The sequence below is a fragment of the Tenrec ecaudatus genome, chromosome 9 (assembly GCF_050624435.1).
Source record: "Tenrec ecaudatus isolate mTenEca1 chromosome 9, mTenEca1.hap1, whole genome shotgun sequence".
NCBI classification, from domain to species: domain Eukaryota; kingdom Metazoa; phylum Chordata; class Mammalia; order Afrosoricida; family Tenrecidae; genus Tenrec; species Tenrec ecaudatus.
The window spans coordinates 28,579,465-28,605,643 of NC_134538.1; the positions used below are offsets into that span (position 1 = coordinate 28,579,465).

Below are 26,179 nucleotides of genomic sequence, written 5' to 3' on the forward strand. Positions count from 1 at the left end.
CCCTACTATTCCTAAGGTTGTCAGTGGCTAATCTCTCAGAAGGGGACAACCTAATCCTTCCTTAGTCCAGAAACTCAGCTGAAACTTGTTTGCCATGGGCGACCTTCTTGGTATTTGAAATATGATGGTGATTTCCAGCATATGGCTTCCAGCATCGCAGCAACATGAAAGCCATTACAGTACAAAACACTGACAGATAAGTGGACCCCTGTGAAGAGTCCATCTTTGGTCACCCTATTGGGCAGTAGTTCTGCTCTATCCTAGATGGTCACAATGAGTCAGAATCAACTACAGTACAACGGGTTGGGTTTTGATGATCTTTGGGGTATGATGAAAATGTTTCTAAAATTAGTGGTAAAGATTTCACAGCTCTGAGAACATTAAACACTGCTGAATTGTCTGCCCTAAGAGGGTGAATTACACCTATTACTCAGAGACTATACCATTTCACAGTTAAGACAATTCTAAAAAATCCATCCAGTTATTTTGCATCTTATGTCTGGTAGTAATGGATGCTAAGATGTGATGGTTAGTTTAGTATTAACTTGTCTAGGCTATGACTCTCAGTGATTTGACAATTATGTAATAATGCAATTTGGCAGTTTTTAAAAATATGTAGTCATCTTTAATTTTGTGATCTGATGTCTTCTTTATCTATTTTTGATATAATGCCTATTTTTGCATAATGGCTTTGTCTGTGTAGTGTAGTCCAACCATACCAGTAAGTGAAGAGTATATGGTATGTGAATTATATGTCCGTAAAGTTGTGATTGCAAAATTTATGTGTTATAAAATGTGTCAAATTTATCACTATTTGCAACTGAGTTTTGAATCGCAGTTATGGTTTTTTTCATATTTCCAAGTCAAAAAGGAATGCATCCTTATTTTCTTCTTATGCAAATGTAGTTTCTCATCTTTCACATTCCTATCTTTGAACCATTTGGAATTATCCTGTTGTGGAAAATGGGTTTGATTGCTTCTTTCCCATGTATCTGTCTGGTACCAGCCCTATCTGTTAAATGCCCTTCTTTTCAAAGTTGCACTTGCTGTTCTACCTCTCCCACTAAGGCCCTCTCTCCTCTGAGTTAGCATCCAATCCTAACACCTTTCCCTGGAGAAAATATTCAATGATACTTTTCAGAGTAATTATGTCCATCAAGAATTTTTACAGCTTGCCAAACAACTCCAAACACTGCCTCCAAGAGTTTAATCTAAATAGACAGTTGTTTCTTACTTGGGAATATTATTATGCCTTGTTTTTAAAGAAAAGTTTTAAGATCGCTTAACCAAGACATGTAAACCCTAGGATCACTATTTGAACAGTGTAACAAGATGTTGGCTAATTTCAAGTCAATTTTTGTCACTTTTTCAGTAAACTTCTCGCCAAGAAAGCTTTTGGGGCTCTCTATTATGGAATGTGGTATTTGCGTTACACTGAACATTTAGTGAGGTTCAGCTGTGTGCTGAGCGATGTGCAATGTCCCCAAGTGTGCTATTACGTCTGGAATTGAGGCCTCAGCATTTTAGGCACATCTGCACCTCTGCTAGCCAGCATTGCCACATGGTAGAGGACGTCCTTGGTCTTCTGATTTTTTACCTCTACTCACATCGGATCCAGAGCCAATTAGATCAGATTGTTCAACCACCAACCTGTTCATGTGAATTGACGTGGCTTTACTCAAGTGCCTGAGAAGTGGACTGAGAGCGCCTTTAAGCAGCTTTTAGACGTGGGCCAAATTTATCATTTCTGTAAGAACGGTAGTGAGGAGGCATCCGACCTCTCATTTCACAAGGTGGAAGTGAAAGCAAACTCATCATCAGCCCAAAGATGATTCCTGTGAGGCAGAGCTCAGACATTCCTCCATCTTTCAAGCTCTTCTACTGCTTCTGACACTGACACAAGCCGTCCCTCCAGAAGCACGCTCTGCTTCCCCACTGAGTTTGACCATTTGTTTCAGCGGCCACACCGAAAGCACAGAAAATGCCCACAATTAGCTAACAGGTTATAATTTAGGAACAGAACTGCTCGGGATACAGTTCTTACAGTCAAGGGAGCCTCTTCTCAGCTGTGCTCACATACATACCTCTCTGGTCTTCAGTCCCGTGTTCATGTGGACACTTGGGCTCTGTCCTGCTCGGGCAAGTGTGACACAGCTCTTTGATCAGCATTGATACTTGCCCAAGCAGCATTTATGCCACAAGCTTCAGCCCAAAGACTCTTGGCCCTGCTCTGTGAGTCAGCAAACCTAGCTTCCCAGATGACATGTTCACAAGCAAGTCCCTGAGAGGTACGAATAGTTAAGACCCTTTACTGGTAATGCAAAGGGGTGTGACTATAGTACCCCCAAAGGCACTGGAAGAAAGGCCTGGTGATTTACTTCCAAAAATGTGGAGCACAGGTCAACACAGATATCCATGGGGCCACTGGGGGGGTCAGAACTGCCCCAGCAACAACTGGTTTTCTATGATTCAGACATTTTAAATGCTTACCAAAGATGATGTAATAGAGGAGCACCTTGAACCCAAGTCTTGTAATTTTAAGTGCAATTCTGTTTATGTCACTCCCTGCCTTTGTCTAACTGCGACATGCTTGTAGTACAGAAGTGGGCAGTGCTGAAAATGTACGAATACCTTGTTCAAAACATCCCCTCCAGAGTAAGATGTTTTCTCTCTTATTCCCATCTTTTTAAAGAGGGAGTTGAATTCAGTGAGACATGTTGTTAACCTTAGAAGTATATTTTGTAAACATTAAAAAAAATTTTAAGTAGCAGAAATCATTGGAAAATATAAAAAGGAGGATCACCTCAAATTCTACCACTTACATAAAACCAGTGCTGGCATTTTGGGTCTTCTCCCCCCACCTCCTCCTTACTAGTTGCTGCCATACGTACCCCTCGGCTGGGTTCGGGACCTGCCATGTTACCCGGGCCTCACCCTGGGATGTATGTATATAACAACCATGTGGGGTCTGATTGCCAATTTTTCTGTATGTGTAGCTTCAACGTTACTCTATGGCCTTGAGTTCTAAGCATTTTCATGTGTTTAATAAATACTATTCTTTGATATACTAAATAACTGTAATCAGCATACTTATGCTTATGGCTTTTTGTCCATAATGCTTTTTAAATGTCTAGAAAATTTTTCTTGGGACCGGTACAAGACTGATTTATCAGAGTGAGTCCTAACTTCTGGTATTTATAGCCACAGCCACCTCCCAGAGATTGAGTACCATTATTTCTATATACTTTTAGATTATATAGTATTAAAAGAAATGCTATGTTGGTGGGCACTAAATAACAACTCAAAACCGAACTCACTGCTGTCCACTTGAGTCTGACTCCTAGGGACCCTTCAGGATAGGGTAGCACTGTTTTTATGGATTTCCAAGACTTTAACTCTTTACAGGATAGCAAGCCTCCTTTCTCCCATAGAGCAGCTGATGGTTTCAAACTGCTGAACTTGAAGTTAAGAACCCGATGCTGTCTTATTTCTGTTATTTTTATTTTCCTTGAAGGTTGATTCTTCTTTCTTTACCAGATTAGTTTTTGTCTATTGGATATTCCAATATTCTCCTCTATTGGAATCAGAGCATGGTTTATGTTGTAGATATTTAGAAGTAAAATCTTGGGTGAATGCAGCATCACAATCTAGCTATATCTGAATTTTTCATCAAACTGTATCCCCAGGGCCTAGAGTAACACATACTTAATATGGAATCAAGAAAAAAGAAAATAAATAAATGAGCTTTTTGGAAGACAAAATCAAATAAATCTAGGGAAAATTAGTCTAATAACTATATTTCAGTGTTTCTTTTTTTCTGCAGCAGAAAATTCATTGAAGTACTGGTTTCCGTTTCCTCTGTGGTTTTTTTGTGTAAGGGGACAGAATTGCCTCATCCTTGAGCTTCCACCTCCTTGTTATGAATGTTGTGGCTGTTTTCAGTTGTTATGGAATCCATTCCTTCTCATGGCAACCCCAAGTGTGCAGTTAGCTTCCTAGATATGCCAGTGCTGTGGTTTTTTGGAAGCATATTTCCAAACACGACTTCTGAGGTACCACTAGGTAGGTGCAAACTACCAAACTTGAAGCTAGTGATATGTCTAACTGTGCCACCCAGAGCTCAACACACGTCGACTTCATGTAGCAGAATGAGACATCGCTTGGACCTGTACCATCTCCACAACTGTGGGACTGCTTGTGCCCACTGTTGCACTATTGATTCGGACTCATAGCAGCCCTGTAGAATCGTAGTACTGCCCCATAGGTTTGCAAGATTATAAATCATTAAGAGAGTAGTCCTCCTACTCCTAGAGCAAGTAACTAGTGCATACAAGATCAGAATGTGGCTATTATTTAGACAGAACTATCTGAAAACAATTGAGCCTGTTTGAAAGTAAACATCTTGGTGATGGATATATTTTTTTTCTTAATTTTAAAAGCAGTCGGAGATCAGTTGGGAAAACTGGAAAACTCAGAATCACTCTCTTTCTCCAGTCTTTTTACCTGCCTAACTCAACCATTGCTGTCATTTACATGTGTATCCTTCATACCTTTATATACAGAGAGAGGTGGGAGGATAAGACTCAATGTCTACAAACAAAAATAATAGGCCTTACACACTCATTAAAAACCTTCCTTTCATCCAAGCATTCTGTGTTAGTCTGGGTTGACTAGAGAAACAAATCCATAGAAACTCATATGTGTATAAGAGAGACTTTTGTATGAAGAGTAATTGTACATTAAGAAAGAATTTCCCGTCTCCTAGGAGGAAATACCAGATTTCCCAGAATTCTCAGGAGAAGGCCTTGCCCACACAGAGGTCTCATTGGCTATGACCTTATTGACAAACTAGACTCCACCCCTTCACTCTTAATCTTCTCAAGTCCAAAATTGACACCAGATTATGTTACTAGCACACATTCATTTCTATTTTAAAAGACAATTTAGCCATATTATGAAAATATTTTAATCACACATAATCTACAAACAGAATAAACTCATTTTGCTGGTGTTCTGTGTCATATATTTTTCTATAATTGTCTGTATCCTGTATTCTATTATTTTTTAAATATAGTAATAGGTACATTGGCATATATTTCCTATATCATACAATTTATTCATTCAATCATATTAAAAGTTGTATGATTATTACCACAATCAATTCCAAATATTTTCTTCTCAGACTCTTTGTTAATAGCCAGTTTCCCTTGCTTCTCCGAGGTCAGGCCCCTAGAAAATTATTAATCCAGTTACTGTCTCTATAGTGTCTCTGTTGGGTTTAATATACAGAAAATCATACAAAACACAAATAGGAAACACACAAAATGATAATATCTGCAATGACTACACAAAACCTAGAAAAACCTCCATCCAAAAGAAAATAGTAAAAACTGAAACAACAACGTCAAATGATTAGGTACTTATTACCAATTTGGGTGCTAACTGCAAGGTCAGCAATTCAAAATCACCACCCCCTCGGAGGGAGCCGAGATGAAGTCTTTCTACTCCCGCCAAGAGTTAGTCACAGATACTCACAGAAGCAGTCCTCTTATGTCCTCCAGGTTTGCTGTGAGTGCGCATTGGCTCAATGGCAGTGCGTTTGATTTGGGTTTCTCAGTCCACCCATAATCAACTGTACAATGCTCTGTGACAGCGAGGTGAATGTTCACACACCTGGGCTATGCTCAGAGGGGATTCCCTGGAGGCTTACTCCATATGTGGGTCCTGCAAATGGATTTTGAGCTTCCACCGTCACCCACAGCATTCTGCAAACCAAGTATTCACAATGTGACCTCTGATACAATTCCTTCCTGCAAATTTGAATGTAACTATTTACAATCCTTGGATCACACAGGCTGGCATGCTTCTTCCATGTGGACTTCATTGTCACCTCACTTAGGTGGTTACTTGTTTTAAGATAAGTCTTTAAGACACGGCAGCTATGCTTTCTGATAGACTGACAGCATCTGTTTTTTTCACCACACTTTGCTGTACCATCCATATCTTAAGTGATTCTTTCATGACGGTGAGTATCAAGTAGGGCCATGTCATAACAACTAATTATCCTTAGATTAAGGCTAGAATTAAATGAGTCCAAAATCCATTCATATTATATATATGTCTCTGATATACTTTAGAGACATTATTATTACTTTATGATAGCTAACATTATAAATCATCTGGGAAATAAGGGAAGTCTATTGATAGTGTGTTAATTTAACCAATGGTATAGAATTTAAACACTCTTGTGAAAAGGAAATTATACAAGTATGTAGGCTGGTTTCAGACAACAATACATGAATTTTGATTTGCACAGACACTGCACACTAAGTCTAAGCACGTGGCCTGGGTCATCATGCATAAAAACTAGGTAAAAATGTACAATTAGTAACACAGTACAAGTCAGTCATATACTCCTCCTTTGGTTCTATGTAAGTATTGTTAAGTGTTTTTCTTTTCTGAGGTTTATTCCTATATATTCCATCTTTTGTGTGGTTATTATAAATGGTAGTTTTATTAATGACTTTTTGTTGCCTTCTTTGCTGGCATTAATCTTCAGCGGATGGAGCTCCAATTTTTCCAGCACCATATGTGCAGAGGGTGTCCCTTTCCCATTTAATATCGTTTGGTCCTTTGTTGAATATCCATTATGTGTATGTGGATGCTTTCATTTATGAGTTTTCTATTGTTTCATTGATCTGTGTGTCTATCTTTTTTTTAACTTTTCTGCTTATGTCGTAGGTTTTGAGGTCAGGTAGTGCAGAGTCTCCAACTTTATTCTTTTTTATGAGGAATTCGTTGCTTATCCTGGATCTCTTCCCTCTCCATATGAAGTTGGTCATTGGTTTTGTCATTTCTTTAAAGAATGGCACTGGGATTTGGATCAGAATTGCATTGTGTTTATAGTTTGCTTTAGGTAGTATTGACATTTTCACAATATTAAATCTTTCTGCTCATGACCACGTGATATTCCTCCATTTGTGTAGGTCTCTTTTGTTTCTTGTTATAATAATGTTCTGTAGTTTTCTTTGTACAGCTCTCTTGTTTCTTCAGTTAGGTTTACTCGAGTATTTCACATTTTGTATAGCTATTGTAAATAGTATTGATTTCTTAATGTCTTCTTTGGAGCTCTCTTTATTAATATACAGGAGTTTGTTTGATTTCTACTTGTTAGTCTTATATCCTGATACTTTACTAAATCCCTTAATTGTTCCTAACAGTCATTTTGTGGAGTTCTTGGGGTTCTCTCTATATAAAATCATGTCATCTGTAAATAGCAAGAGTTTCATTTCTTCTTTTCCCAATTGCATACCTTTGATATCTTTCGGTTGCTTAATGATTCTAAGACTTCCAGCAAGATATTGAATATTAGTGATATTAGGGGGTCTCCTTGTCTAGTTCTTATTCTCAGGGGAAGTATTTTCCATTTCTCCCAAGTCAGCGTGATATTGACCATTGGATTTTTGTATATGGTCTTTATTATATTTAAGCATTCCCCTTCTATTCATATTTTATTGAGTATTTTTATCAGAAACAGGTGTTAGTATTGTCAAATGCTTTTTCTGCTTCTATTGATATGATAATGTGGGTCTTATTCTTTGTCTTGCACATGTGGTGGATTACATTTTATTTTGAATGTTGAGCCATCCGTATATCCCTGGTATGAATCCTACTTGGTCATAACTAATCATTTTTATATGTTGTTGGATTCTATTGGCCATAATTTTATTGAAGAATTTTGCATCTATGTCCATGGGGGATATTGGTCTTTAGTTTTCTGTCTTTTAGGAAGTTTGCCTAGTTTTGGTATCAGGGTTATTCTCACTTCATAGAAGGAATGTGGTGATTTTCTGTTTCTTTTTATATTCTGGAATAGTCTGTGTAGAGTTGATAATCCCTGAATACTTGGTAGAATTCCCCTCTGAAGCCATCTGGTCCTGGGATTTTCTTGATTGGAAGTTTCTTGATAGGCTTCTGTATTTCTTCATCGGTTATGGGTCTTTTCAGGGTTTTTACACCCCTCTGTGTTTATTTGGGTAGGTGGTGTATTTCTGCCTATTTGTTCATTTCTTCTAAATTATCAAACTTGTTGAAGTATAGTCTTTCATAGCAATGTGCTATTTTTATTTCATTTGGAATGTGTTATTATTCTTTTTATTTCATTTGTCACCATTTTGGTCTCTGATTCTAGACATTTGTACCTTCTCTTTTTTCCCCTTGTTAATTTTGCCAGAAGTTTTTCATTTTGTTCATCTTTTCCAAAAACAACTTCTTGTCTTACTGATCCCCCCCCCCCCCCCCCACTGCTTTCATTTTGCTTTGTTTTCTGGTTCATTTATCTCTGCTCTCATTTTTGTAATTTCTTTTCTTCTGTTGTTGGAAGGCTTATGTTGTTGCCTTTGTTCTATTGTTGGAGGTTTTGTGTTAAGCTGTTGGTTTTAGATTTCTCCACTGTTTTCATTTGTAAGTTGATTGCTATAAATTGTACTCTGGTGACTGTTTTTGCTATGCCCCAACTGTTTTAGTGTGATGTGTTATAATTTTCATTTGTTTCAAGGAATTTCTTAATTCCATCTCTTATTTCATCTATTACACAGTCTTTTAAAATAGTATCTTAATTAGTTTCCATGTGTTTATGGTCCTGTTCTTTCTGTTCTTTCAGTTTAATAGCTTTCTGATCTGAGAAAATGGAGCATAGGATTTCAATGTTTTTGAATTTGTTGAGGCTTGTTTTGTGCCTTCACATATGATCTATTCTAGCATTGTACTATTGAGTTTCTCTTATGATCTATCTTTCCTTGAGGGTGGTGTGTTGAATTCTTCTATTATTATGGTTGAGTTCTGAATTTTGTTTCTAACTCTGATAATTTTAAAGCTCAAAAATAATAGTCTCTCCTTATGATATTTTGTCTGGAAGTCTATTGTATCTGAGATTAATATTGCCGCTCATGCCTTTTTATGATTGCCATTGACTTGGTAAATTTTGGACATCCTTTGATTTTTTACATTATTTTTGCCTTTAAGTTAAGGTATGCCTCTTATAGGCAGCTTATAGATGTGTCTTACTTTTTAATCCAGTCTGTTACTCTGTTTTAATTGGTGCATTTAATCCATTGACATTCAATGTCATTATTAGTATATGCATATTTGTTACTGTAATTTTGTTGAATTTGTTTCCCCCCCCCCTTTTTTTCTTCCTTTTTTGTGTTTTTCTGTTGTCTTTGTTTCTACTCTATTTCTACATTGTTTTTAGTGGTGCTTTCATTTTATTGGTTTCTGGGTAGTGTTGTGATATGTGATGCTCAGGTTTATCCACTCTTGTTGATTATTCTCTGTCCATCATGATCTGGTTAATATTTTTTATATTGCTGGTCTTGTTTGTGTGAATTCTTTTAATTTGTCTTTATCTTGGAATACCTTTATTTTTCCCTTGTATTTGAAGGATAATTTATAGGATTCTTGGTTGGCAGGGTTTTTTCTTTTAAAATTTTATATATGTCACTCCATTATCTTCTTGCCTGCATGTTTCTGCTGAGAAGTTCGGGTATATCATTATTGGTTTTCCTTTGTAGGTAACTGGTCTTTCTTATCAAGATGCCCTCAAGAGTCTCTCTTTTTCCTTGAAATTGAAGAGTTTCACAATGATATTTTGTTATTATTTTTTAAGATGGGTGGATTTATCCTATTTGGGGTTCTCAGCCTCTTGGGTAATTATTTTCTCCTACTTTATGATGTTCATGAAATTTGTTCCATGTCTCATACTATTTTCTCTGTAATTTTTTGTTTGTTTCTTCCTGTTTTGCAGGTAACATGGATGTGGGCAGCAAACCATTTACATCAGATCATGACTGTGTGGCAGTGTTTTCTTGGGCAGAAGGCATCGACACTGCTTACAAGCAGGGCAATCTCACCAAGGCCCGGGACCTGATCAAAGAGGCTTGTGATGAAAGCACGTCTCAGCTGGAAAAGGTAGGCTGTCTGCAATTCTCCAGACTGTACCTAGCCATCTGGGCCAAATGGACTGATTGTACAGATTATGTTCTGGCTGTCATCCTAATTGTGTTCTACTAATACTTCATTTCACATATAAACTATGGGTTTATTTCTTTCATCTCAGCCTGCCTAACTTAAGCAGGTCCCTCACCACCAACTCTCTGAAGTCCTTGCATGAACAGGACTTGTTAATTATTAGTTATCTAATTGGTGCTAACTCATGCTAGACCTATGTACAACAGAACAAAACACTGCCAGATCTTACAAAGATATTCTAGAAAGTAGCCATATAATAAGAAAGGAATAATATAAAAAGTATACTATATAAATTATATAAAGATTTGCTGTAGCATTATTTATATTAGCAAAACACTAGAAACAATCGAAATACCCAGTTTACACTCAAAAATCAACTACTAAAAACCTTCCAGGTTACAGCAGAACATTGTGTGACTCTCTTTGAGTATATCATCAGGAAGAATCAGTTGCAGTGACGCCATCATGTGATGCCATAGTAGAGGTCCAGTAAGGACATAGGAGATCCTAAGTCAAATGTATTACATAGTGGCCACAATAATAACTCAAACATACTGGCAATTGTGAGGATCAAACTGTGTTGTTCTGTGACTCATAAAGTCACCATGAGGGGGAGTCAATAGTTAATGATATGGTTATTGTCATCTATCACCTTACCTAAACCATGATCCTTGGTGCTTGGAATCATCCTCCATTTTGTTGGTCTAATGTGAGCATTCCATCAATTGGAAGGGGAATTTCCTTAGTGGTGTGGCGTACATCCAATAGCGGAATGTTTTGGTCTGTCTGTCTCTCTCTCTCTCTTTCTCTCTTTTAATTCTACCCTTGTCCCATCTGACTTCCAGTTTGGCGGATATGATAACTTTGAGCCTGCCACTTGATCTACATATTTTTCTTTTGTCACCTCCTACAACCCCATGATCCAGTAGCCTGTTGCCTGTCTCATTGATTAACGACTACTAAATCTACTCAGTTGTGTGGATCATAACAAATTTTGGGTAACATTGAAAATAATGTCAATTCCAGGACACTTAATTTTACTCATACAAAACATGTACATAACACAGGTACAGATAAGAACTCAGAACAAATGGAGCCCAGGTCAGATAAACCCTTCAGAAACAGAAATGGGAGTGGTGATACCAGGAGGGTAGGGCGAAAGTGGTTAGAGGAAGGGGGAATAAACCACTGGGAAAGGGAGACAGCAGTTAGCGTAAGAGATGAAAATAATAATAAGTTATAGTTTATCAAGGGGTCACAAGTGGGGGAGGGGAAGGAGAGTAAAAAGAGGAGCTGATACCAAGGACTCAAATAGAAAATAATGATGGCAACATGTGTACCAATATTTTTGATACAATTGATGTATGAATTGTCATAAGAGCTGTAAGAGCCCCCAACAAAATTATCTTTAAAAAAACTTGTACATAAACCAAAAGGCAGTAGAACAGAACTAGGTGATACTATGTGGTTTAAAATCAGAAAAGGGAATAAATAAATAAACAAACAAATAAATAAACAAACGAAATCAGGAAAGGGGTATATCAGGGTTATATTTTTCACACAATGCTTACCCAATCTCTGTGCTGGACAAATAATCCAAACTGAACTAAATGAAGAACATTGTATCTGAATCGGAGAAAGACTCATTATCACCCAGTGATGTGGAGATGGCATAACCTTGCTGGCTGCGAAGTAAAGGTCTACAAAGCTTTTACTAGTGAAGATCAAAGAGTCCAGCCATCAATATGGATTATACATCAACATAGAGACAACGAAAATTTTCCCAACTGAACCAATAAGCAACATCAGGATAAATAGAAAAAACGAAGTTGCCATGGATTTTGTTTTACTGAGACCCATAATCAACGCTCATGGAAACAGCAGTCGGGGAATCAAATGATTTATTGCACTGGGAAAATCTGTTGCACAAGATCTCTTAAAATGTTAAAAAGCAAGTGTCATTCTAAAGACTAAAGGTCCACCTGACCAAGCCATGATATTCCAATAGCTTCATATATGCTCAAATGCTGGACAGTGAGTAAGAAAGGATGATACATTTGAAGTGTAAGTAATGCTGGCAAAGAATATTAAGTATATCTTAAAGAGACAGAAAAATAATGTACAAAAATAATGGAATCATCTCCATAATGGGATCTACTATGAACAGCCAACCTTAAAAACATTTGGGTGGGATGCAATTCTCTTACTCAGATCACATCTCTGATGCATTCCATTGAAAGAATGTTTCCTCAAGGCGGTGATCTGCTTCCACTATAAGTGGATGACATGGGAAAACTTTTCTATATCTTGCCGGGTCTGGGCCTGCATCTTGTTCATTGACATCTGGTTCTTTGGATTTGAGCCAACAGCCTGCCATATTCATCCCAATGGTTGAAACAAACTGTGGTTTATCCCTACCATGAAATACTGTCAAGACATATCCAACTCATGTATAACAAAATGAAACGTGGAGCAGTCCTATATTATCCTCATGATCTTTGGTATATTTGAGTTCATTTTTGTGGTCATTATGTCCATTCATCTTATTGAAAGTTTTCTTTTTGGTTGATCCTCTAATTTACCAACTATGGTGTCCTTTGATCTTGCCTGATGATATATCCAAAGTAGTGAGCCAAGTCTTGTCATTCTTGATTTTAGGGAGATTTATGGTTATATTCATTTTGACTTATTTGTTTACTCTTCTGGCAGTCCATGATATATTCAATATTCTTTCCAAACACACAGTTAATTCTTCTGCCTTCTGTTTTGGTTATCCAACTATCGTATACATATGAGGTAATTGAAAAAATCATGGCTTGAGTGAGATGCACTTTGCTTTAAAAAATTTGAAGACATCTTTTGTAGAAGATGGCCAAATGATCACATGGAGAGAGAGAGACAGACCGTCTTCAAGAGTCAGATGAAAATCACCAGGGAATAGAGCAAGCTGTCTGGACATCAACTTGATAGTGAGACAAGTGTCATGAAAACCAGGGACAAGTGGGAGTGGCAGAGGGCAAGGGGAAAAGAGGTGAAGCCTAAAACTTCTTCCCACCACACCAAACTGTTGCTCTCACAGCAGACTTTAAGAGACTCGATTTAACCCTCTACCAGGCGTGCACTTTGACTCACATGAGTTGATTGCCCACTCACCCAACTTATCCCTGGAGTTATCCGTGGGGAAGGTGAACATTCCTGCATCCTATCATCCCTCCACCCCTCTGGCAGTGAAATCGCACACTCACAAGGCAAAAGCCCTAGGATCGAAGGCTCAAATAACTCCCAAGTTCCCAACTGAAGTACTAGCTGAAGTGAGCAGCCAACAGATCTCCCAAAGAGCATCTTAATTAGACCACCCTAGGCCTTCCATAGCAACAATCCTGACCTCTAAGAAGGCTCTTGCTGCCTCTTCCCTCCAGCCCCCACAAGCCACCTAGGAATGTGCTAGATACAGCCCCCCTTCCCCATCCCTTCTTGGAGACCATCATTATCTGAAAAGGGGGAATTCTGCCCCACCTGAGATCTAGTCCTTTAGGACAGCCAGTTACAATTAGCCTTACTCTATAAGAATTTAGGTCTTTTAGGTCTCTCAGCCACCTATAGCCCCAACTCCCTAGCCTACAGCTCAACCCCAGCCCACCATTCTGAATATATCAACTGCCTCCTGCTGCTCAAATGATCTTTCCTGAGCACAGTCCTGATCTCCCCCAGGACAAAGTTTAGACCCCAGCTTTTTTTGTTGTTTTTTCCCCTTTCTTTAACCTCTCCTACTTTGAAACAAAGTCTTGTACTAGTCTTATAATTCCATCTTAATCAGGACTTCCCTATCTGTTCATCTTAAAGAAAATCCTCACCACATCTATAGTCTACAAGTTAGCCATGCCCACATCAACTAACATGTCACTTAGATCACTGTAGACCAGCAGTTCTCAACCTGTGGGTCGAGACTCGTTGAGGGTCAAATGACTCTTTCACAGGGGTTTCCCCATTCATAACCATAGAAAAATTATACTTATGAAGTAGCAATGAAAATAACTTTATGGTTGGGATCACCACACATGAGGAACTGTATGAAAGAGTTATGGCATTCGGAAGGTGAGAACCTCTGCTCTAGACCCTCTCAGACAGTTCAGAGCTATAGCCTGCTTTCTCTCTGGAACCGTGTACCCTCCACCTCCTTCTTCTGTGCCATGCCAATGAAAGCTGCAAAGTCCCCTTACCCTTCCATTCATTCTCAGAGACCCCTGCCTCTTGGAAGGTGTGAGCTCCACCCCATTCACACCCACTCAGCCCAGGACAAACCTGAGAAACATCTTCATAGCCTAACGTCCTACTCAACCTCCTGGCCTCCAGGCCATCACAAAGCATAAATGTACTCCAGCCACACCGAGTACCTGACCAGGGGAACTGCATACCCACAAACACTGATTATAGCTGCTTAACTGGTCTTCCCCTCTGGTGCTTCCAACATAGATCCTTAATCCACCCAAGCTCACCACTCTTCTCCAGAAAACACAACTTTCTCTTGCCCACATCAGTGATAAAGCTCCTGGTCAAAATTCAGAGCTCCAACAAATGAATATTGACATATCTTCCTTTTCTAGCTTTATTTTCATTTTTCCCATTGTTTTGATGTCATTAAAAATTTTTTTTATTTCTCTTTCAGTTTTTCCCTTCAATTATTTTTCTTCTAAAAATAAGAGCTCACACTGCTTTTATAATTCTTTCTCAATAATTATTACTTTCCTTCTTCATTGCAAAATATTTTTTCTTATAATCCACAAATTAGCACTACCTGACTCCATTTTTTTCTCCTTACTCTAATACTTTCCCTTCCATTCATTGATCCTTCTCCTAGCTCTCACTCGAACACTTTCCCACCCTGCTTGATCAGGTGTCCACCATTCCTCCACTACACCACCCAACACAGCTAACTACCCTTACACAGGTCCACCTCCCCTCCACATCTACAACCACACCAAGATGTCGAGGAAACAAAAGAAAATATTGGTACGTACACACACACACACACACACACACACAAAATAAGAGAAATAAACACTAATTAGTGAACAGCACCCAGGCCTAAAAGAAATGACTGAGATTGAGCAGGCTATGGAATTACAATAAAAATCTCCTTAAGAGAAGATCACTCCCACAAAAAGGCACATCAGGCTGTGACCTGATTGGCAGGTGGAGTACCACCCTCCACTGTTATATATTTTCAGGTTGACATGAAATAATGCAACTACTGCACTCAAAAAGCAAAAACATAAAAGCTTCAAATACCTGGAATGAGAGATGAAAGATATAAGATATATCAACAGATATAAATGAAGTAAAAATAATAACACAGTAGGACTCAATATGAAAGCCCAACTGAATTAACTGGACCCTAACTCAAAACTGCTGATAGCCCTTGGACTTAGGACAGAAATTCCCGAATGGAAGAGGAAGCAATGAAAGGGGACCCACAGCTACCACATATTTACTATTTCAGTGCTCCCCTTGCATTAATATTGCAGGTATTAACCTGACAGACAAGGGTCTGCCCTGGTAAGGAATGTTACAGGAAATTTCCTCCTAGTACCAACATCCCTGCTCAATGTAAACAGACTTCAATTATTTAAGAATTCAAACTGTACAAAGAAACAATTAATATATTATAATTCATACCGATCTAAAGTCCTCAAGAGTACTCATTCAATACTCGCCTTCAGAAGAGATCACTGAGGAGAAGGGTGCTGCAGCAAAGTTTGGTGAAGAAATAAGTTGGTGTCCAGCTAGCAACTGGGGTAGTGCCTGGGGTCTGAAATGCTTATATGCACACATGCAGCCATCTGAGTGAGGCATCAACAACATCCACATAGAAGAATCCACATATCAGCACGTGTGATCTTAAGATGAAAATAACACAATCCAAATATGATGAAGAGAAAAATATCCAAGCTTAAATTGTGAACATCCACTTTTTAGAAGTCTATGAAGGACAATGGGTGCCCCAAATCCATCTGCAGAGTATCTAGTCACATAAAATCTCTGGCAGAGCCCCTCTAGCTACAGTCAAGGGATATGAACAGCTCTGCTGCCAGACAGATTATCTTAAACATGATGACGGTGGCTGGAACTACAGTATAATATGATACCTGATCAGTTTAACTCCATCTTGATGCAATCTGAATTTGCTCTAGGTCTTAAGTATTTCTCATTTGTTTGATGACAGAAATTTCTTCTCTGTCTTATTGCTAGTCACCTTTTCGTTCTTTTTATTTTTATCTTTATATTATTATTATTTCTGTTTTGTTTTTGTATTTTATTGTTTCTGTTAGATTTCCCAAATTATGGAAAACAGAAAGAGTGGGTGCATAGAGACAATAATTGATGCCATGGTTTATGAGGGATAAGGTGGGGGAGGGGGAATTTGAATACAACTGTTGAATGTGGGAGTGGGGAGGGAACACTAGAATTAATTGTGATGGTGTAGACAACTCTTTATAAATGCATATTGTGGAACTATATGATATATTAATTTTATACCAATTAAAATATTAAAAGAAGAAAATGCTTTTAAAAAAGAAAAACTGTACTCCAGTAAGTTTGATAACTTTGAAGAAATAGACAAATACCTAGAAATACATTATCTACCTAAAATAATGTAGATGTTGAAAAACTCAACAGATTCATAACAAAAGAAGAAATGAAGCCCATTGAGAAACTTAGTTAGGTTTGGTTGGCTAGAAAAATAAATCCAGTGACAATCATATACGTAAGAAAGAGCTGTATATAAAGAAGTAATTATATATCAAGAAAATATTCCAGCCCAGTCCAAGTCAAGTTCTTAAGTCTGATACTAGTCCATAAGTCCCTTTTCAGATTCCCACAGCCACATGCAGTGATGGGAGATGTAGGAAGATGACAGGCAGGAGCATACAAAGTCATTTGGATCCAACATTGGTGGAAACATGGCAGCAGCTCTCAGGGTCAGCCAGCAAGTAAGTGATGAAGGCAGTCCAAGAGAAGGAGTGGACCCTCCTTATGAGAAAGCCTCACTCACAAGGAGGCACTATGAGGCTGTGATCTTACTGACAGGTTGAATACCACCGCTACACTTGTATGTATCTTCAAATTGACATAAAATTATGTAATACCACAGGCCACCCTTGTCACCTTGACATTTTTACACAAGTCTTTATTCATACATAATTATTAAAACAAAACAATAATAAAATCATGTGTGCACCTAACAGGATAAACCTAAAATGCTTACAAATGAAAATGTACCTGCATAAGTTAAACATACTACTATATAAGTGAACAAAACAAAAATATTCTATGCCTAACAAAAATATTCCACGCCTAACAAAAATATTCTTTGCCAAACAAAAATATTCTATGCCTAACAAAAATATTCTATGCATAATTGTAATTATGTAAACATGTATACTTTAATCCTATAATCCTGTCAACATCTTACCCCACCCATGAAAGTTTATAAGCCAACCACTTCATGTTTTCATCTCCTCCCATTATGGGCATCCAATTTCTATACTGTCCATTTCCATCAACCCAGTGCTTTTAGGAGACAAGCATATTCTTTGATGTGAAGAATCTTCATTCTAGTTGGAACCATCTGAGTCTGCATCCATAAGCAAAGTCAAATCAAGACAGGTCATCCATAAAGTAAGCAGAATTGTACACCAATTCACAGGCCCAAATATCTTCATCAAGTCAGGTAGGCTGCCTCAATTAGCCTCACCGGAATGCCTTGCCTTTTAACCATGAGCCCTTTCACAAATTCTCAACAACCTTAGCCCCATTGAGCTAGGTCATACCATCGGCTCAGGTATGGCTCAACTCTTTAAACTTCAGACCAGCCAACGTGCCACCATCTCTCCTTTAGTCCCTGAGAACCAGGTCCATGTGTCAGTGACCAGACTTAACCTGTCTCTCTACTGCTGAATTTCTCCCACTAACATTTAACAAGTGGATCCAGGTGGTCACCTAGCAATTGTTTCAGACTGCCCATGAGAACCCTTTAATCTTTAGTCCTAGATAGGGAGAGGTCATGGCTCCAGATTTTTCCAGCTTCAGGGGCAAGCCACTAGTCCAAAACTGAAAAAGTTCAAAAAGTTCCTTTATTTTCCATTCAGTCTACCAACAGTTATCTAGTAAGTTTTTTTTCAAACACAAATATTCTGAGCACTCAAGGAATAGGTAGGAGAAATTAGTATAATCCTACCACAACCACATCTTAAACACTAGTCTTAAAATAGTGAAACGAAACCCTTTCTTATCTGAAGTATCCCAATCCTATGCAATATGACTTTTGGCCCCTGGCTGCTCAGTCAAGGTCAGGCCTTCTGTCAGCCATTTGGACTAAGCCGCATGGCTACAGAAAAGTTGAAGACGTTCACCACATTCATTTTCACAATTTCAGTTAGGAATGACCAAATACAACTTGAAGGAATCAAAACCTTCACTTTCCATGTCCTTTCCAGAAAATTGCTGAGTAAACAGTTTAGCCCTCTCTGACCTCTGTCTAGCCAAAGAATGATGCAGAGGAAAGACAAGGCTCCACTCTCCATCTTCAGGATTTGTTTCTCTAGGACCCCACTCCTGGTACTAATTGGATTAGATAGAGTTCTCTAGAGAACCCAAACCAGGACACTTATTATTATAAATATCTAAGAGGATAAGTTTACATGGTGAAAAGGAACATAACAGCAAATTAATCCACACAGCAGTACAAACAGCTCAGTGTGACTCATTTTATGGGTCATTTAATATACTAAAAGTCTTTCCAATTTATGCAGCAACTCGCTCAAGGCCAAGAAAACAGACAGAAGGAAGATGAGGTAGTGAGCTGTAGCAGAGACCAGCAGTGTAGCATGGTGAAACATGTCACAGTAGAGCCTCACAGTGTAGTGATTTGAGGTGGCTGGCTGGAGGTGCAGCATCTGGAGTGGTGGCAAGACTAGTGGACTTTGTCCACAGGCAGCATACACAGCAAGGTTGAGCAGTGCCACAGTGTGAAGCAGCATGGCACAGTGATGAGGACAACAGTTGGTACAGCAAGGTGGTAGAGTGCTGCCTGGTCTCCAGGTAGCACAGCACACATGATAATGTGCAGGGCAGTTGGCTCAAGCAGCATACTGGTCTAACAAACAAGGAGAGTGAGAGAGAGCCATTTATCTTGGTCATACCTCCAAGGGAGGTCATCAGGATTTGACCAGCTAAGTTCCACTCCTATCTTCTTACATGTGGCGTGTTGACATCACAGAAACTGCTAAGCAAGAAAATATCGAGACCAGATGGCTTCACGGGGGAATTCTACCAAGTTTTTAGAGAAGATCTGTCACCAGTGCTACAGAAACTGTTCCAGAATATAGAGAAAGACAACAAACTCCCAATATCAAGTGAGCCTAACCCTGATAACAAATCAGGCAAAGATCCCACAAAGATTAAAAAAGGACAGCCAAATATCTGTCTTGAAAACAGATGCGAAATTCCTCCAAAAAAAATCACTGTGATAAAATACAACATATCAAAAAATATATTTCATGATCACCAAATAGGATCCACACCAGGCATGCAAGTATAGTTCAGCATTTGAAAAACATTTAATGTAATCCACCACTTAAACAACACATAGAGAAAACTCTACATGATCATATCATTAGAGGCAGAAAAGGCATTTGACAATACTAATACTCATTTCTGATTTTTAAAAAGGTTAGGGAAAAAATTCTACAAAATAAGAATGGAAGTGCAATTCCTCCCCATAATAAAAGCCACATAGGCAAACCCAACAACCAATATCATGCTCAACTAGATGACAAACATTATCCCTGAAATTGGCACCTGACAAGGATGCCCCTATCACCACACTTGTTCAGCGCCATGCAGGAAGCCTTAGCCAGAACCACCAGACAACAAAAAGAAATAAAAGGAAAACAAATAATCAACGAAGAAATGAAACTCTTGCTATTTGTAGATGATATGATGTCATACATGAAGAGCCCAAATGACTTTACAAGAAGGTTGCTGGAAATAATTGAGGGATTTGGCAAAGTAGGAGGATATAAAATTAGCAAGCAGAAATCAATTGGATTACTATAAAACAGGGAAGAGAACTCCTAAAATGATATTAATTTTTTAAAATACTGTTCAAAATAACCATACCAAAGACAAAATATTTATGAATAAACCTAACTAAAGAAACAAAAGACTTATGTAAAGAAAATTATAGAGCATTATTACAAGAAACCAATAAAGACCTACATAAATGGGAAAATATTGTGTGTTCATGGATTAGCAGACTTAACCTTATGAAAATGTCAATACCACCTAAAGCAATCTGTAAATACAATATGATCCTAATCCCCAAATACATTCCTTAAAGAAATGGAAAAACTAATTACCAACTTCATATGAAAAGGGAAGAGACAAAGGAAAAACAAAGACCTTTTTAAATGTAGGAGAGCTTTCACTAACTGGCCAAAGCAACTACATAGCTACAGTAGTCAAAACAGTCAGGTACTGGTACAATGATAGCTACATAGACCAATGAAACCGAAAAGAATACCTAGAAGTAAATGCATCCATCTATGGGCAACTGATCTTTTAGAAAGGACCAAAAACTATCAAATGAGATCAAGACAGCCTTTCAATCATTCCTTCAAGAAGCAGGGAAAGAGAGAAGACCCTTCATCTTCTGCCATACAACATTGTGATAAGGAATCGACAGACATTCCTACAAGAGTAATAGGGAAACTTACTGGCAAGTTAAGTCAAGATGGGAAGAGGGGAGCGTGTAAGTTTCAGAGGACCATTTACACTTCTGTTGGGGTGGGAATGAGGAGCAGCAACTTTTTCAGTGGGAAAAGATGCTTAACAGTACTTATATAGGACCCAAGAGGAGAATAAATCTGGTACTATATTCCTAATTAGACAATTTTGAGCTAATCTGTATCAGCCCTTGGTGACCCAGGCCTTGTGCTATAAACTTCTGTGACCTTGTACTCTGTCCTTTCAAGGACCACAACAACCTTCATAGGCCACCCCAGGAGGAATCAATGTGGAAACCCCACTAAATGAATAGGATCTTAATCTGTATTCATTTAATCTGTAAAAATTAACAATTCACAGATTGAGGTTCAGAACTGGTCTATACTTGTACGCTTGTATAGCCTTCTTTTCGCCAAATGATGTTAAATTCTATATCACTGGATAAATAATGACTATATCTGATTCCCTATGGGGATGATTGATACTGTTCTCTATTGTAACATGATAAAGTGAACCAGACATAAAGCAAGCCTTAACAAATTCAAACACATAGAGACTATTCAAACCATCTTCTCGGACCACAGGGTAATAAAACTGGAAATCAACAATAGAAAAACTAAAATCATGAAGACAAACACATGGAGATTCAATAACGCACTACTCAAAAAAAGACTGCATATGATCCCAAATAAGAAAGTAAATTAGGAGGTTCCTAGAAACCAACAAAAATGATAACACAACACACCAAAACCTATGGGATAAGGCAAAAGCAATGATCAAAAGTCAATTATAGCAATAAATGCACACATTAAAAAGAAGAGAAAATAATTTTCAACACTTTAACACAACACATCCCACAATTAGAACAGATTCACCAGCACAAATCCTCCAACAACAGAAGAAAAGAAATCATAAAAATGAAAGCAGAATTAAATGAGCCAGAAAACAGAAAAACAATGGAGAAATCAACAAAACAAGAAGTTAATTTTTGAAAGGATCAAAAAATTTGACAAACAGTTATCAAACTTAATAAAGAAAAATGAGCCCCTAATAAAATGTCTTTAAAAAAAAGAAGCAGAGAAGCGTATCTAGAATTAGAGACAAAACAGGTGGCATCACAACAGATCCAAATGAAATAAAAAGAATAATAGCACATTATTATGAAAGACTGAATTCTAACTAATTCGGTAATGTAGTTGACATGGGAAATACCTATAAAAACACCATCTACTCAAATTAATGCAGCTGGACAATAAAAACTTGAACAGCATCATAGCAAAAGAAGAAATAAAAAAGGTCAGAAAAAACTCCCAACCCCAAAAAAGTCCAGGACCATATGACTTCACTGGAGAATTCTGTGAAGTGTTCAGAGAAGCGTTGTCACCAATTCTATTCAAATGATTCCAGAATACAGAGAGAGACAGCAAACTCCAAAACTCATTCCACAAAACTAGAATAATCCTGATCCCAAACCAGGCAGACTCCACAAAAAAAACTACAGACCATTTTCCCTCATGCACATAGGTGCAAAAACTCTCAACAAAATCCTAGCCAATAGAATTCAATAACATTTTTAAAAATATATATGACCAAGTGGGATTCATACCAGGGGATTCAAGGATGGTTCAACATTCGAAAAACAATTAATGCAATGTACCACATAAACAAGATTAAGGATAGGAACCACCTGATATCAATTCATGCAGAAAAGTCATTTGACAGTATTTACTACCAATTCCTTATACACTTAATAAGATAGGCCATATGTGATAAAGGTCATATATGAAAAACCACGAGCTAATATCATACTCAATGGCAAAAAGTTGAAAACATTCCCACTGAAAACAGGAACCCATGAGCAATGTACCTTATTGCCACTTTTATGCAACATTTGGCTGGAAGTCCTAGCCATAAGCATAAGACAACAACAATAAATTAAGGTAGTAAAATTGGACAAAGACTTGAAACTCTCTCTCTTTGCAGATTTGGAAACAATCGAAGAATTTAGTAAAGTATCAGGACACAAAATTAACAAGCAGAAATCAATTGGACTCCTGCATAATAGTGGTGGCAGATCCAAAAAAGACACCAAGAAAACAGTAACAGTCACAATAGCCACACAAAAATTAAAATACCTAGAAATAAACCTAACTAAATAAACAAAAGATCTGAATAAAGAAAACTACAGAACATTAGACATCCTTGTCTGGTCCCCTTTTTAGTGGGATTGTTTTGATCTATTCTCCATTGATTACCACGTTGGCTGTTGGTCTTTCATATATAGCTTGTATTGTCTTGAGGAATTTTCCTTCCATTCCTATCTTCTTGAGTGTCTTAAACAGGAATGGGTGTTGGATGTTGTCGAATGCTTTTCCTGCATCTGTCGATATTATCATCTGGTTCTTATATTTTTCATGTCAATGTGGCGAATGACACTAATGGTCTTTCGTATGTTGAGCCATCCCTGCATCTCTGGTATGAATCCCACTTGGTCATGGTGAATTATTTTTTTATATGCTTTTGAATTCTATTGACCAGTATTTTGTTAAAGATTTTTGCATCAATATTCATTAGGGATATTGTTCTGTAGTTCTCAATTCTTGTGGGATCCTTGCCTGATTTAGGTATCAGAGTTATACTAGCTTAATTGAAAGAGTTTGGGGAGTTTTCCATCTTTTTCAATCTTCTGGAAGAGTTTGTGTAGAATTGGTGTCAGTTCTTCCTGAATGCTTGGTAGAATTCTCCTGTAAAGCCATGTGGCCCAGGGTATTGTTTTGTCGGTAATCTCTTGATAGCTTGTCTATTTCTTCTATTGCTGCGGGTCTGTTGAGATGCTTGACATCCATCTGAGAGAGTCTAGGGAGGGACTGCTGCAAATCTGTGGCTACCCACGCCAACCCCAGACTGTGAGCGCAAGGAAGCCAACAATCAACAGTGCAGGGAACTCTGGTGTGGGGTCTTGTGACCAGCTTTCATGGGGCTCTCCTCGAGTCTGGGATCATGACCACTTTTAGACAACAGTCTTGCGCAATCGCCAGTACTTGCGGGACTAGGACACTGGGAGGGGCTCAGGAGGGGCTTGGTCCGGTGGCACCTACAAGTACAGCACAATGAACCAAGAGTGTCTAGGTGTGAGTGAAAAATTTTTTTAAAAGCAGGGATCTGGACAAGACCCTAGTACCCTGATTCTAATTTTAGTACTCGGCCTCCCAGTCCCGTTCTCCTTACGTCTTAATTTTCTGGCCTGGCAGCAGGAGCTCTGGGTGGGTAAATCTACCTGGGCCCCATCTTCCCTCTCCTCCAGTTGGTAGTATTCTTGACTATCTTTTATGTGTTTTTCTACGTTTTTCAGTATATGAAACTCAGGATGGGCAAATCTGTAGAAACAATAACTAGAATAAGGATTCATGGGGGTATGATGGAGAAGGTGAGGGGGAGGGGAGCTGATATCAAGGAGTTCAAGAAAGAGGAAAATATTTTGAAGCTGGTATTGGTAATGATTATACAACACTGCATGATACAGTTAAACTATGGAATGGTTTGATGGCTGGATTAGGTCCTAATAAAATGGTTTTGGGAAAGATAATAAATTTTTATAGATAGATATCATCACTATGTGAATGGATCTGGAGCTAGCACTTAATTCTAGCCCTAATCCAAGAACAATTAGTTCTTATGACATGGCCCTGCTTGGTGCTTGCCCTCATGAAGAGATCTCTGAAAAGATGGGGGTTACAGCAAAGTACGATGAAGAAAGCAGATGTTACCTGGTTATCAAAAGGAATACTGTCTGGTGTCTGGAAGACTTGTCTTCAAACCAGCAGCCATCTAAGTGAGACATCATCTAAGTCTGCATGGAAGAAGCATGCTAGCCTATGGGATCCGAATATATAAATAATAAAATCCAAATCGTAATAAGGGAATGGCATCAGAACTTAAATTATGAGCACCCAAGTTTCAGAAAGCTATGGAGGACAGTGGGATCCCAAAGTCCTTTGCAGGGTCACTACCTGGATTGAGCCTCTCATGAATTCCCTCTGACCATAGTGAAGGAGTATGAATAGTCATGATATCAGACAGAGTATTGTAAACTTGATTATGGAAGATCTACTAGGTTAAAATGTAATGACTGATCACTTGATCTCCCTTTTAACCCATTTTAAATTTGCTCTAGTTTTTAATATTCTCTGATTTTTTTCCTTGGTCTTTCCTCTGGTTTATTTTTATATTGTTGTTTTTAAATATATATTTCTTTTTGTTTGTTTCTGTTTTCCAGTATATGAAATCCAGAATAGATAATTCTATAGAGACAGTAACTGGGGTAGGACATATTGTGGATATGGGAGGGTAGGTTAGAGGGAAATGGGATGGTAATAATGTATATAAGAAGGAAGAAAATATTCTAGAACTGATTGTAGTGATGATTAAACAACTTTTTAATATGACTGAACTATTTAAGCGTATGATATGAGTTATATCTCAATACAGTTTTTTAAAAAGAGGTATCTTTTGTGCTAGATTTTCCCAATGCAAGGACTATCGCCTTCAGTAGGATTATACTAGAAAGTGACCAAACCAGAACATTCACTGCAATTGAGTTGATTCTGACTCATGTATAAGACAATGAAATCTTCAGAACTGGGTTAATGACATCATGATAAATGGAAAAGAAATTTAAGTTGTCAGTGATTTCATTCTACCTGGATCCACATTTATCTATAATCTATAATCAACATTTATCAAAGTAATAATCAAGAAATGAATCCTATATAGAAATAAAATAAATGATTTTTTGATAGACACAACTCAGAGAGTACATCAAGTACATATTATTGAGTAAAGAAGTCCGTCTCAGAGGGCACAGTCTATATCGTTGTGTTTGTACAGCATTCGTGGAAGGATGAAATGATAGAGATTGGAAGCAGACTAGCGGTTGCCAGGCTTCGGGACAGAGGAAGGAGGGTGTAATAGAAAGGGTGGCATGAGGCGATGGAAGAACTGTGTCCTGGCTGTGCTGGAGTTACACAGCTCTCTATCATGGCATCAGCAGAACTATGTGCACACAAAAAATGTACTGACACCAGCTCCTTGGATTCAGTGATTGTTGGGTGAGATGCACACACTGGGGGGATTTGCAGAATAGCCTATGAGTCTGTGATTATTTCTAAATGGAAGTTAAAAAAAGAAGAGGAGATGTTGATTTTTAAAAAGTTCAGGACAGGGAAAATTTGATTTAGGTTTTCAAAATCATGGTTAATAGGTTACTCCTGATATGACTCAAAAAGGGTATAATGGGGGGATTGTGAGAACAGGTCAGCTTCTGTGCCTTGGTCTGGGTGCCAGCAACATAGATGTGTTTACT

At 38.1% G+C, this 26,179-nt stretch overlaps 1 protein-coding gene across 3 annotated transcripts in view; it reads left to right on the plus strand.

Moving 5' to 3' along the window:
- The window catches only part of LRRK1 (leucine rich repeat kinase 1), a 222,323-nt gene that overhangs the window by 39,023 nt on the left and 157,121 nt on the right, over positions 1 to 26,179 (plus strand). For all 3 annotated transcript variants that reach the window (XM_075557945.1, XM_075557946.1, XM_075557947.1), the window contains one exon: positions 9,806 to 9,969. In XM_075557945.1, coding sequence (XP_075414060.1) covers positions 9,806 to 9,969 — 164 coding nt within the window. The remainder of the gene's footprint in view (positions 1 to 9,805; positions 9,970 to 26,179) is intronic.